The sequence below is a fragment of the Nerophis lumbriciformis genome, linkage group LG17 (genome assembly GCF_033978685.3).
Source record: "Nerophis lumbriciformis linkage group LG17, RoL_Nlum_v2.1, whole genome shotgun sequence".
NCBI lineage: Eukaryota > Metazoa > Chordata > Actinopteri > Syngnathiformes > Syngnathidae > Nerophis > Nerophis lumbriciformis.
Window position 1 is genome coordinate 44,637,643 of NC_084564.2, and position 15,058 is coordinate 44,652,700.

At 43.1% G+C, this 15,058-nt stretch overlaps 1 protein-coding gene across 2 annotated transcripts in view; it reads right to left on the bottom strand.

Moving 5' to 3' along the window:
- The window catches only part of LOC133614865 (multidrug and toxin extrusion protein 1-like), a 38,266-nt gene that overhangs the window by 18,269 nt on the left and 4,939 nt on the right, over window positions 1–15,058 (bottom strand). For both annotated transcript variants that reach the window (XM_072915028.1, XM_061973215.1), the window contains exons 3-8: window positions 9,932–10,000; window positions 9,715–9,863; window positions 9,596–9,638; window positions 9,452–9,496; window positions 2,668–2,765; window positions 2,487–2,584 (exon numbers count right to left, since the gene is read on the bottom strand). In XM_072915028.1, coding sequence (XP_072771129.1) covers window positions 2,487–2,584; window positions 2,668–2,765; window positions 9,452–9,496; window positions 9,596–9,638; window positions 9,715–9,863; window positions 9,932–10,000 — 502 coding nt within the window. The remainder of the gene's footprint in view (window positions 1–2,486; window positions 2,585–2,667; window positions 2,766–9,451; window positions 9,497–9,595; window positions 9,639–9,714; window positions 9,864–9,931; window positions 10,001–15,058) is intronic.

The following is a 15,058-nucleotide window of genomic DNA, read 5'->3' on the forward strand; positions in this document are numbered from 1 at the left end:
TTTATTTACACATATACACACACATAACACTCATCTACTCATTGTTGAGTTAAGGGTTGAATGGTCCATCCTTGTTCTATTCTCTGTCACTATTTTTCGAACCATGCTGAACACCCTCTCTGATGATGCATTGCTGTGTGGCACGCACAAAAGTGCTTTCATCAAATGCACTAGATGGCAGTATTGTCCTCTTTAAGAGTGTCACAACATTGCTGTTTACGGCAGACGAACTGCTTTACGGTATACAAAAACGTGACTGCTGTTGTTGTGTGTTGTTGCCGCGCTGGGAGGACGTTAATGAAACTGTCTAACAATAAACCCACATAAGAAACCAAGAACTCGCCCTCCATCATTCTACAGTTATAACGTGATTGGGCAGGTATGCTGACCTGAGTCCGCCTGAATTTCGGGAGATTTTCGGGAGAAAATTTGTCCCGGGAGGTTTTCGGGAGAGGCGCTGAATTTCGGGAGTCTCTTGGAAAATCCGGGAGGGTTGGCAAGTATGGCCTAGGTGCCTTCACTGAGAAAGCACGGTCTCCCTTTGTCACTAGGTTTGACCGTGAGACCTTCAGGGTCATCTGGTTGTCAGATCTAAGGCAACGACCAAGCCTGGAGCTGGTGGGTTGGTCCAGGAGATCTTTGATGTAAGCTGGGGCGAGACCTTTGAGCGCTTTGAAGACATAAATGAGGATCTTAAATTTCACTCTGCGCTTTGCTGGGAGCCAGTGAAGAGAGGAGAGGATGGGAGAAATGTGTTCTGTCAGTTTTGTGCCTGTCACCAGCCTGGCAGCTGCATTTTGTACCAGCTTCATGCTATGGATGGTCTTGTCGATGACCCCAGCATAGAGGGTATTGCAATAGTCCAGTCTGGAGAAGATGAGCATCAACACGACCCTCCGTAGGTCACTGGGGTAGAGGAAAGACTTGATCTTGGTGTGGAGAGGCAGGGCCGGCAGTCCGACAGAGAGGCAGGGCACACCTAAGCCCGCACCGAGACCGACGCCGCAATTATCACCAGGTGCGTGGAGCGCTCAGCTGGGCACAATTTAATAACCCTCGTGAACTGTATAAGAGGGCGGCAGCCGCGGACGTGAGGGGGAGAGACTGAGATAAGAGAAGGAGCCAGAGAGAGTCGGATGCAGAGCGAGAGCGAAAGAGAGCGCAAGGAAGACGACGACGCGAGCAGCTGAAGAGCTGGAGCAGGGGAGCGAGCAGAAGACGAATGGCAAGGCTGAAAGGCAACCCGAAGAGACTTTTTGTTATTGCAAAATAAAGAAGTCTAAACCTGCCCGCAATATGTCATTCCTTGGTGGTCCTTGGAACCCGCAAGACGATAGCACGAAACTGTCACAAATGCGTGCAGAACTCTGCTGCTCGTCTGCTAACACAGACCCGCAGACGTGAGCACATCACCCCTATTTTAGCGTCCCTTCACCGGCTCCCTGTGCGTTATCGAATCAATTTTAAACTCCTTTTATTTGTTTTTAAATGTCTAAACAACCTCGCGCCAACCTATCTCTCCGACCTCCTTCAGCCTTACTGCCCCACCCGATCCTTAAGATCAGCCGATCAGCTGCTGTTGACGGTCCCTGACACAAGGCTGAAGCTTAGAGGTGACAGAGCTTTCGCCGTTGCTGCTCCCAAGCTCTGGAACGACCTACCTCTGAGTGTTAGACAAGCCTCCTCTCTTCCTGTTCTTAAATCTCTCTTAAAAACATACTTTTATTCCATGGCTTTTAACACTGAGTGATATCCATCCTGCAATGGCGCCCCATAATACACCTGCTGTGAACCTGTATTTATGTTTTTATTTATTCTATTTTATTTATTTATTTTTTATCGTGTTCTGTTTGTGTTGTGTTGTGTTTGCTCGGTACTCGTTTTATCTTTTAACCTGCCCATTGTACAGCACTTTGGCTACCCCTGTGGTAAATTTTAAATGTGCTTTATAAATAAAGTTGATTTGATTTGATTTGTCACACTTGGCTATTGTGCGCAGTTGGAAAATAACAGGATTTCACTACAGATTTGACTTGCTTGTCAAACTTGAGGTCTGGGTTGAATATGACCCCAAGGTTTTTGACGTGGGGTTTTTCAAGAGTGGCCAAACTTCCCAAATTCTTTCCGATCTGACTGACCGAGGTGGAGTTGCTGAACAGAAGAATGTCACTCTTGGTGTCATTGAGCTTGCAGGAAGGTTTGTGACATCCACTCTTTTTCCGTTTAAAGGCACTGCATCTTACTATGAACCGTTGCTAAGTCTTTTGGGTGCAAGATTGCTAGATTGTAATATGTTGTGGTGTGATGTATAAACAGTTAATCAGTGCCTTCTTACTTTCCCTACTTTTGTTGAACCATTACACTCTGATGCACTTGAAAGTACAACAACAATATTAAACGTAATCCTAAAAATATACATTTGGGACAGTGTCAATCAAAACCGAGCATAATCCTCAATGATCAATTCTGTGATACAGACAAATCACCTCCCCATGTTGTTTTATGCAGCTTTTTCCACCGTATGTAAGCAAACAGGAAGACACAGATGTAGATCTTGGACAAGGTGTTGGCTGCTGCAGATCCACTGAAAGGCACATCAGATCACAATCACATGACATGACAAATGACTTAATATCTTAAACATGATGGATGTGTGTGTGTACTCACTAAACCCCTAGATGGAGCACTTTAATAAGGACGTAGTTTGTCACCACGCTGGCAATGTTTGCCATGGCTGAAGTGTACATCTGTGGAAGTATTATACCCTGACAACAGAGGATACAATTGGTATTGCAGTTTTTCAATATTTATTTTAGAATCATTACCCAGCATTGGTTCAATTATGACACAAATGTGTACATATAAACATGTTATTTTGTGTCCCAGGTTGACAATTTAGCTACCGTATTTTCCGCACTATTAGCCGCACCTAAAAACCACAAATTTACTCAAAAGCTGACAGTGCGGCTTATAACCCGGTGCGCTTTATATATGGATTAATATTAAGATTCATTTTCATAAAGTTTAGGTCTCGCAACTACGGTAAACAGCCGCCATCTTTTTTCCCCGTAGAAGAGGAAGTGCTTCTTCTTCTACGCAAGCAACCGCCAAGGTAAGCACCCGCCCCCATAGAAGAGGAAGCGCTTCTTCTTCTACTGTAAGCAACCACCCGCCCGCGTAGAAGAAGAAGAAGCGCGCGGATATTACGTTTCATTTCCTTTGTGTGTTTACATCTGTAAAGACCACAAAATGGCTCCTACTAAGCGACAGGTTTCCGGTTCATGAAAAGACGCAATCTCTCCATCCGCACACGGACTACTATTTCACAGCAACTGCCTAAAGACTTTCAAGAAAAGCTGGCTACTTTCCGTGCATATTGTAAAAACAAGATAGCTGAAAAAAAGATCCGGCCAGAGAACATTATCAACATGGACGAGGTTCCACTGACTTTTGATATTCCTGTGAACCGCACTGAGGATACAACGGGAGCACGTACGGTGAATATTCGCACCACAGGGAATGAGAAGTCATCCTTCACTGTGGTTCTAGCTTGCCATGCTAATGGCCAGAAACTTCCACCCATGGTGATATTCAAAAGGAAGACCTTGCCAAGAGACCTTTCCAGCCGGCGTCATCATAAAAGCTAACTCGAAGGGATGGATGGATGAAGAAAAGATGAGCGAGTGGTTAAGGGAAGTTTACGCGAAGAGGCCGGGTGGCTTTTTTCACGCAGCTCCGTCCATGTTGATATACGACTCCATGCGCGCCCACATCACGCTGGTTTTTAATATATTATTAAAGTTTGACTGACCTATCTGACTGTTTTTTTGACATTCCTTTAGCGCAGTTAGATGCGGCTTATAACACGGGGCGGCTTATAGGTGGACAACGTTTTGAAATATGCCGTTCATTGAAGGCGCGGCTTATAACCCAGGGCGGCTTATGGTGCAGAAAATACGGTATTTCAAATGTGCATATTGCATTCTGTTAAGTTACAGTTGAGGCCTATGAACTCTGCCTAGCAAAATGTTATAATGCAAATATCAGAAGTGACCCAAACAAAGAATAGCCACATCAAGCCTCTATATATGTCATACTTGCCAACCTTGAGACCTCCGATTTCGGGAGGTGGGGGTGGGGGGCGTGGTCGGGGTGGGGCGGGGGCATGGTTAAGATATATATATATAATAAATACTTGACTTTCAGTGAATTCTAGCTATATGTATATATTTTTTTTTATTACATATATATATATATATATATATATATATATATATATATATATATATATATATAAATAAAATAAATACTTGAATTTCAGGGTTCATTTATTTACACATTACACACACAACACTCGTCTACTCATTGTTGAGTTAAGGGTTGAATTGTCCATCCTTGTTCTATTCTCTGTCACTATTTCAGAACACACACATTATACAAATATACATTATAAAATCAATAAGAAAACGGGAGCTCTAATCTGGGAGTCTGAATTAGGATCAGAAGTTCCTATATAAACATTGCGCACTCACGTCGCCTTTTTGTATTGATTACTGCAGCTGTGCACTGGATTCATTCACAAATACAAACTACAACTCACAAACACTTTAGAGTTAGGCTCCACCATCAGAATGTGTACTTAAACTTATAAAGATCACATGGATATTATTCAGTGAGTTGATTCACCAAAACTAACCTGTTATACAGGAGGAAAAAGCACACAGGACGTTTCAATTGTTCACAGACTGGTCGCTCTCATCAGAATGACAAGACACTTCCGGTCTGCAGGTGATAGCATTCAATTGGGAAGAAACGCCCTACTGCCCCCTACTGACCAATGTGAATACTGATAAATGTGGAATGACAGCTCCAAAAACGAATTCAAACCACAAAATAAAATAAATAAATCAACACAAAAATGTGACACATTATGGGTGGGTCACATATGCATGTACAGTAGATGGCAGTATTGTCCTGTTTAAAAGTGTCACAACATTGCTGTTTACGGCAGACGAACTGCTTTACGGTAGACGGAAACTTGACTGCTGTTGTTGCGTGTTGTTACCGCGCTGGGAGGACGTTAATGAAACTGCCTAACAATAAACCCACATAAGAAACCAAGAACTGGCCCTCGATCATTAGCTGTTTATATTGTGGGAAAACGGACGTGTGAACAGGCTGTCAACACGTCACTCAGGTCCGCATGGAGCTGGAGGGGGCGTGGCCTCCAGCTCCGCCTGAATTTCGGGAGATTTTCGGGAGAAAATTTGTCCCGGGAGGTTTTCGGGAGAGGCGCTGAATTTCTCCCGGAAAATCCGGGAGGGTTGGCAAGTATGATATATGTGCATATTTTTTTTTTAACTAAGAAAAAAATACATTTCCATCCAGCTATGCCAACTTCTAAAGGCAAAATGGATCACTTTTAGTCAGTTTTATAACAATGCCTACTAATACAAAAAAGCTGCGGTCAAGTATGTAAACAGTAATAATTAAATAATAGCTTCACCATACATTAACATCTATAATTTAGATGTACTATAGTTAAATATTAGCGCTAACACCTACGAATATGTACAAAAAATTCAGGCAATAATCATGAACGAGCACAGATGAATTCCCCCAGTTTATTTTGACCTCAAATGCTCCTTCAGCTTAACTGCGATAGTCTCCGAAAAAGTGTACGATCAGTGATCAAGTCAGTGCGTACGTCGGTGCAAAGATGAGTGAGGAGACTCCGACGGGCGTGCTCAGTGGCAAATTACGCCTCAAAATACACACTGACAGGACTTTAGATCAAACTTCCTGTACAACATGCTGACAATACAATTGCATTTGTGTCAAAATATTGAGGTGTTTTCCATCCATCCATCTTCTTCCGCTTATCCGAAGTCGGGTTGATGTCAATGCCCCACATGTCCACGCAATGCTGCAGAGTCTTGTCAACCACGACAGCCCCACAGCATCCAGAGCCTTAAGGAACGCCGGGTGGATCTCATCCACTCCCGGGGAGCTTCTTAACTAACTCCGCAACCTCAGCCCCAGAAATAAGAGAGCCCCTCCGCGGAGTCCCCAGGCACTGCTTCCTCATTGAAAGACATGCAGGTGGCATTGAGGTGGTCTTTGAAGTATTCCTTCCATCGATCCACAACATCCCCAGTCTACGTCAGCAGCACACTGTCCACCGCACACCGTGTTGACAATTCATTTATTGCCCTTACTGAGTCGGTGGTTGGTGGTCAAGAATCACTTCGAAAATATCCTGAAGTCGTTGTACGTGGCTTTCTCGAACTCCACCCATATCCGAGTTTTTTTCTCTGCACCCGCCAAAGCCGTACACTGCTCGGCCTGTCAGTACCAGTCTGCTGCCTCTGGAGTCCCATGAACCAAAAAGACCCGATAGGACTCCTTCAGCTCGGCGGCATCCCTCACCGGGTTCTGGGATTACCTTGTGGCCACAGCTCTGATTGGTTGCCTCGACAATGGAGGCACGGAACATGGTCGACTCAGACTTAATATCCAGCGCCTCGCTCGTAACATGTTTGAAGCTCTTCTGGAAGTGGGAATTGAAACTCTCTACGGCGGGAGACTCTGCCAGATGTTCCCAGCAGACCTTCACTATGCGTTTGTGCCTGCCAGGTCTGTCTGGCATCCTCCCCAACCTTTGGAGCCGACTCACCACCAGGTGGTAATCAGTTGAAAGCTCCGCCCCCTCTTTTCACACCTCTCCAGGTCTCACTGTCATTGCCATTGTGAGCGTTGAAGTCCCCCGTAGAACAAGGGAATCCCCTTTAGGGACTCCAAAAAGGGTGGGTACTCTGAACTGCCGTTTGGTGTGTAAGCACAAACAACGGCCAGGACCCATCCCCCCACACAGAGGTGGAGGGAGGCTACCCTTTCGTCCGCCGGGTTAAACTTCAACATGCAGGCTCTGAACCACGAGGCAAAAAGTATTTCCCCTCCTCGCCTGTCGCCTCTCACTGCTGGCGATGACAGAGTGGAAACGAGTCCAACCCTTCTCCAGAGCCCTTGCTGTGTGTTGAAGTGAGACCGACTAGATCCAGCTGGGATTGTTTTACCTTGCGCACCAGCTCAAGAAGAAGCCCGGGCAACATGGCTCAAAGGACTATTGGGAGACGCAAACTCCTCCATCCCGGTCAGTTGATTTAAGGTTTTACTACTTACGTATAAAATACTACACGGTCTAGCTCCATCCTATCTAGCCGATTGTATTGTACCATATGTCCCGGCAAGAGATCTGCGTTCAAAGAACTCCGGCTTATTAGTGATTCCCAGAGCCCCAAAAAAGTCTGCGGGCTATAGAGCGTTTTCTATTCGGGCTCCAGTACTATGGAATGCCCTCCCGGTAACAGTTAGAGATGCTACCTCAGTAGAAGCATTTAAGTCCCGTCTTAAAACTCATTTGTATACTCTAGCCTTTAAATAGACCCCCCTTTTTAGAGCAATTGATCTGCCGTCTCTTTTCTTTTCTGCCCCCCTCTCCCTTGTGGAAGGGGGGTCACAGGTCCGGTGGCCATGGATGAAGTGCTGGCTGTCCAGAGTCGGGACCCGGGGTGGACCGCTCGCCTGTGTTCGAGGTGGGGACATCTCTGCGCTGCTGACCAGTCTCCGCTCGAGATGGTCTCCTGCTGGCCCCACTATGGACTGGACTCTCACTATTATGTTAGATCCACTATGGACTGGACTCTCACACTATTATGTTAGATCCACTATGGACTGGACTCTCACACTATTATGTTAGATCTACTATGGACTTGACTCTCACTATTATGTTGATCCACTATGGACTGGACTCTCACTATTATGTTAGATCCACTATGGACTGGACTCTCACACTATTATGTTAGATCCACTATGGACTGGACTCCCACTATTATGTTAAATCCACTATGGACTGGACTCTCACACTATTATGTTAGATCCACTATGGACTGGACTCTCACTATTATGTTAGATCCACTATGTACTGGACTCTCACAATTATGTTGGATCCACTATGGACTGGACTCTCACTATTATGTTAGATCCACTATGGACTGGACTCTCACACTATTATGTTAGATCCACTATGGACTGGACTCTCACTATTATGTTAGATCCACTATGGACTGGACTCTCACTATTATGTTAGATCCACTATGGACTGGACTCTCACTATTATGTTAGATCCACTATGGACTGGACTCTCACTATTATGTTAGATCCACTATGGACTGGACTCTCACTATTATGTTAGATCCACTATGGACTGGACTCTCACACTATTATGTTAGATCCACTATGGACTGGACTCTCACTATTATGTTAGATCCACTATGGACTGGACTCTCACTATTATGTTAGATCCACTATGGACTGGACTCTCACTATTATGTTAGATCCACTATGGACTGGACTCTCACACTATTATGTTAGATCCACTATGGACTGGACTCCCACTATTATGTTAAATCCACTATGGACTGGACTCTCACACTATTATGTTAGATCCACTATGGACTGGACTCTCACTATTATGTTAGATCCACTATGTACTGGACTCTCACAATTATGTTGGATCCACTATGGACTGGACTCTCACTATTATGTTAGATCCACTATGGACTGGACTCTCACACTATTATGTTAGATCCACTATGGACTGGACTCTCACTATTATGTTAGATCTACTATGGACTGGACTCTCACTATTATGTTGATCCAGTATGGACTGCACTCTCACTATTATGTTAGATCTACTATGGACTGGACTCCCACTATTATGTTAAATCCACTATGGACTGGACTCTCACACTATTATGTTAGATCCACTATGAACTGAACTCTCACACTATTATGTTAGATCCACTATGGACTGGACTCTCACTATTATGTTAGATCCACTATGGACTGGACTCTCACTATTATGTTAGATCCACTATGGACTGGACTCTCACTATTATGTTAGATCCACTATGGACTGGACTCTCACTATTATGTTAGATCCACTATGGACTGGATATCACACTATTATGTTAGATCCACTATGGACTGGACTCTCACACTATTATGTTAGATCCACTATGGACTGGACTCTCACACTATTATGTTAGATCCACTATGGACTGGACTCTTACTATTATGTTAGATCCACTATGGACTGGACTTTCACTATTATGTTAGATTCACTATGGACTGGACTCTCACTATTATGTTAAATCCACTATGGACAGGGCTTTCACAATACTATGCTAGACCCACTCGACGTCCATTGCATCCGATCTCCCCTAGGGGGGGGTGTCACCTGCATCTGCAGTCCTCTCCAAAGTTTCTCATAGTCATTCACATTGACATCCCACTGGGTTGTGAGTTTTTCCTTGCCCTTATGTGGGCTCTGAACCGACACAAGGTCACACATCACACTAGCAGGTGTGTTCTGAGCTGTGTGTCACACCTGGTTCTGTAGGTAGGACACCTGCAGGTAATGTAGAAACAAGGCCTAAAGGACGTATAGACAAGATAAACATTTAGGACTTAAATCAGTCGTTTCGGTGAAAGGATGAACGAGTGACAGTGGCAGAAAAAACACATAACTTACGGGTATTGCTGGAAGGTATGCCGTAATGTACAGCTGAGCGATTCTGGAAACAAAGTTTTGATTGAGCACAAAGAAGTTCTCCTGACTGCTGCTAACGATCTATGGTGACGGTTAGTTACCGGGTCACCTCAGGGTCCTGGCCTAGGAGCAGCAGTATGGCCTGGGCATTGAGGAGCAGACCCCAGCATGGAAGACAGAACAGCAGCAGGATGATGATGCCTCGCTGAAATATAACACCCACACGCAGCAGGTTCTTTCCACCAAAAGTCTGCACCACAGCCATGTCAGTATTCCACATTGAAGGTTTGTTTCCAGTGTAAAAGTTGTGTTCCTGACCTGAGCCACTAAAGTATCACATGCGCGCTCCAAACCGAGTCCTGTTGCTGCAGTGGTGATATTGACAGTCTAAAAACAGGAGTAAGTATGAAAGTGACATTTCTGATACAGCGTGGATTCAATTGAAAGCATTTATCTCCAAATATGTCCGGAAGACAAAGCGCAGTCATCATTATTGTCTTCCAGAGGTGGGACCAAGTCATTGTTTTGCAAGTCACAAGTAAGTCTCAAGTCTTTGCCCTCAAGTCCGAGTCAAGTCCCGAGTCAAGACAGGCAAGCCCCGAGTCAAGTCCAAAGTCAAGACTGGAAAGTCTCAAGTCAAGTCCTAAGTCCTGCATTTTGAGTTTCGAGTCCTTTCAAGTCCTTTTAACCACAGACTAATATATTAACACAGATTGTGTATGCTTTTCAAACGCTGTATTTATTTATTAAAACAAGTGCATTTTAAATTGCAGGAAAGAAAATTGTGCTGACATTGCACTTTATAATAGCACTATTAACCAGTCATTTTAAACATTAACTCATTCCTTTACAGAACAAACACATTGAAAAATAAAGTGCAAATGTACTTATTTGTACAAAAGTGTTAACATTGAAAAAACATGACATATACGTGAACATAACAAAAAAGTTGTACTTTTTATATGTCAGGGCCCTATGCTGCATTGCATTTGCAAAAGACCAAATTAGCCAAGAGTCTGTCAGTCATTTGTGCACGATGGGGGCGTAGTATGATGCCACCATGGCTGAAAACTCGCTCCACTGGAGCACTGGAGGCAGGCACTGCCAAGACTCTCATGGCCACTCGGAACAGTGAAGGAAGAGTCTTCATGTTCAATGCCCAGAACAAAAGGGGGGAGAGAGTTGTTTTGGGTTGGTGCACTACTTGTAAGTGTATCTTGTGTTTTTTATGTTGATTTAATTAAAAAAAGAAAAGAAAAAAAAATGATTTCTTGTGCGGCCCGATACCAATCGATCCACGGACCAGTACCGGACCGCGGCCCGGTGGTTGGGTACCACTGAGGTAAACAACCAACAGTATGTCAGGAAGCTAGCTAAAACGGTACACATATTCATAATATAGTATACATTTTAACTGACCTTTATTTTACTATTTTTGTCTTTTTTTAGGTGTCTAAAATACGCGGTGCTGCTGACCGCCGTCTAACGTTACGTGTGATATATTGACTAACATAACCCTGCTTAAAAAAAATCACTGAACAAAAAGTATGAATAAGGTAGTGAACTGCAACAGATTCCCGTGTTTGCAATAACGTTATAACGTTAGCAGTGAGTTTACAGCCTCACTGATTTAACTACACAGCAAATAAAAGTCACGTTACTTAGCCAATAAACGTTATGTTACATTCAAAACTTACCGTTCTTTGTGCAACTTCAAATGCCGGACGAAGTTGGAAGTTGTTGCCTCTCCATCAGTCATTTTGGAACCGCATGTGTTGCATACTGCAAACCGTTTTGTGTTGACCACCTCGTAATTTTTATACCCAAACAAAATGATTTTAGGTATCATTTTTTGTTCACTGGCGTGTGGTTTGGACATGTCTTCTTCGTTGGTTGTCCTGCAATTTGATTGGATGAATGCTGTGTGATGAAAACAAAGTAGATCTAATTTGATTGGCTGTTGTACTGAGAGCACACCAGCTGACACACGCAACGCTGATAGACAAGTACACAATGAAAAATACGGAGCGCTCCCGAATAACTTTTTCATCTTTGGGTTTTGGGGAAAGTAGCAAGTCATGTCAAGTCATGTCAATTCAAAAGGCTCAAGTCCAAGTGAAGTCACAAGTCATTGATGTTAAAGTCTAAGTCGAGTTGCAAGTCTTTTTACATTTTGTCAAGTCGAGTCTAAAGTCATCAAATTCATGACTCGAGTCTGACTCGAGTCCAAGTCATGTGACTCGAGTCCACACCTCTGTTGTCTTCAGGACATAAAGCTAAAAACACTTTGTTATCCGATAAATAGAATGTATCTGCAAATATTTTCTTTAAAACAAAGAAAATGTATTTTTGTTTTATTTATACAGTAATTATAAAACAACAATGCTGTTGTCAAATGAAAAGTCTTTATCTCTAAATGCTACGTTTTTTTCCCCCTTTTGTCAGAAAAAAACAACACTTTTGCTATCAGCATGTACTGTATCTTCAAATAGAGCCCTAAAACTGAGAAAAGTTGCCATTTCTGGAAGAAATACAAAACAAATGAAAGTGAAAGGTGTTTAAAGTATTTTCAAACTTTTTGACTATTTTTCTTTTTTTTTAAAACCAAATGAAGTTATTTTTGTAGTTGTCCAATAAAAAGCATGTGAAGGACCTTCAAATGCATCCTTAAAGCTAACATGAGTCATTGTTGGTGTTCCCAATGAAACACATGTATACTTCAGGGGTGCTCATTACGTCGATCGCGAGCTACCGGTCGATCTCGGAGGGTGTGTCAGTCGATCACCAGCCAGGCATTAAAAAAATAGTCCTAAAAATGAGCGATCATAAATCTTCACTATGACGTCACTTTCGTCACTTGATTGACATTCACGGCACCCGAGGGTCTTCTGAGATGACGCTGGCTGCTGCCAGCTCATTAAAATTACCGACTGGAAGGCGAGAAACACTTTACTCAGTGGCCTAGTGGTTAGAGTGTCCGCCCTGAGATCGGTAGGTTGTGAGTTCAAACCCCGGCCGAGTCATACCAAAGACTATAAAAATGGGACCCATTACCTCCCTGCTTGGCACTCAGCATCAAGGGTTGGAATTGGGGGTTAAATCACCAAAAATGATTCCCGGGCGCGGCACCGCTGCTGCCCACTGCTCCCCTCACCTCCCAGGGGGTGAACAAGGGGATGGGTCAAATGCAGAGGACAAATTTCACCACACCTAGTGTGTGTGTGACAATCATTGGGACTTTAACTAACTTTAACTTTATTTCAACAGACTCTGGCACCGTACCTGTCGTCAAAACTCCAAAGACCGACTGCACAGTTGCACAGTTGTGCTAACAAAATAAGAGTCTCAGAAAGCTGGCGTGCACAAGCTAGCAAGCTACGGAGTTTGCCAACAATGTATTTCTTGTAAAGTGTATACAAAGGAGTACGGAAGCTGGACAAATAAGATGCCAAAAACCAACCACTTTCATGTGGTATTGGACAGAAAGGAGGACTTTTTTTCTCCTCCATTCGAAAATGCGGACATTAACAGCACCACTGTCTGATTCCAATCAATGCAAGTCATCAGAATCAGGTAATACACCAACTTATATTCTTGTCTTCATGAAAGAAAGGAATCTATATGTGTTAAACATGCTTGTATTATCTTTAAACACCTTTAACTTATTAACAATATTAACTATATGTGTTAAACATGCTTGTATTATCTTTAAACACCTTTAACTTATTAACAATATTAACTATATGTGTTAAACATGCTTGTATTATCTTTAAACACCTTTAACTTGTTAACAATATTAACTATATGTGTTAAACATGCTTGTATTATCTTTAAACGCCTTTAAGTTGTTAACAATATTAAGTATATGTATTAAACATTCTTGTATTATCATTAATTAAACACCTTTAATTTTTTAACAATATTAACTATGTGTTAAACATGCTTGTATTATTATTAAACACCTTTAACTTGTTAACAATATTAACTATATTTATTAAACATACTTGTATTATCATTAAACACCTTTAATTTTTCAACAATATTAACTATATGTGTTAAACATGCTTGCATTATCATTAAACACCTTTACCTTGTTAACAAAAACATACATTTCATAAATAAGTAAATATAAATGATATATAAGAATGAGGTAGATCCCCACGACTTGATCAATTGAAAAGTTGCTCGCCTGCAGAAAAAGTGTGAGCACCCCTGACTTATACGCTACAAGGTGTTTTCATTCTGTTCAAAATCATGTATTTTTTGTTGTTCAATGAAGTGCATTAATCTTCAAATAGATCCTGAAAAAACAAACACAACTAAATTAGGTTGTTTTTTTGGCTCAAGATAAAATAACATTTTATCCAGTGAAAAACATTTATCTGCAAGTTTCTATGGAAGTATTATTTTAGCAAAACTGTAGCATATATCCATTTGTGTATATGTGTACTAATTTGTGTGTCTGTATCTCAATATGTGTGTGTAATCAGATCTGCGTGTCCATCCATCCATTTTCTACCGCTTGTCTCTTTTTTGGGGTGGTGGGGGGTGCTGAAGTCTATCTCAGCTGCATTCGGGCGGAAGGCGGGGTACACCCTGGACAAGTCGCCACCTCATCACAGGGCCAACACAGCTAGACAGACAACATTCACACTCACATTAATACACTAGGGACCATTTAGTGTTGCCAATCAACCTATCCCCAGGTGCATGTCTTTGGAGGTGGGAGGGGCCTATCCCCAGGTGCATGTCTTTGGAGGTGGGAGGAAGCCGGAGTACCCGGAGGGAACCCACGCAGTCACTGGGAGAACATGCAAACTCCACACAGAAAGATCCCGAGCCCGGGATTGAACTCAGGACTACTCAGGACCTTCGTATTGTGAGGCACATGCACTAACCCCTGTTCCACTGTGCTGCCCAGATCTGCATGTGCGCTTTTTAATTTGTGTCTGTAAATCGATTCCATTCTATCTTCTTCCGCTTATCTGAGGTCTGGTCACAGGGGAAACAGCTTTAGCAGTGAAGCCCGGACTTTCCTCTCCCCAGCTACTTTGTCCACCTCTTCCCGGGGGGATTCCGAGGCGTTCCGAGACAGAGTCTTCCCCGTAGTCTCCTACCGGTCGGATGTGCCCTAAAATACCTCCCAAGGGAAGCGTTTGGGGGGCATTCTGACCAGATGCCTGAACCACTTCATCTGTCTCTTCTCGATGTGGAGGAGCAGTGGCTTTAATCCGAGCCCCACCCAAATGACATAGCAGGGAGAGCCCTGCCACCCAACAAAGGAAACTTACTTCGGCCGCTTGAATCCGTGATCTTGTCCTTTCGGTCATAGCCCAAACCTCATGATGATAGGTGAGGATAAGAAAGTAGATCGACCGGTAAATTGAGGGATTTGCCTTCCAGCTCAGCTCTTTTTTCACCATGACGATACAGGGTATGCATCAC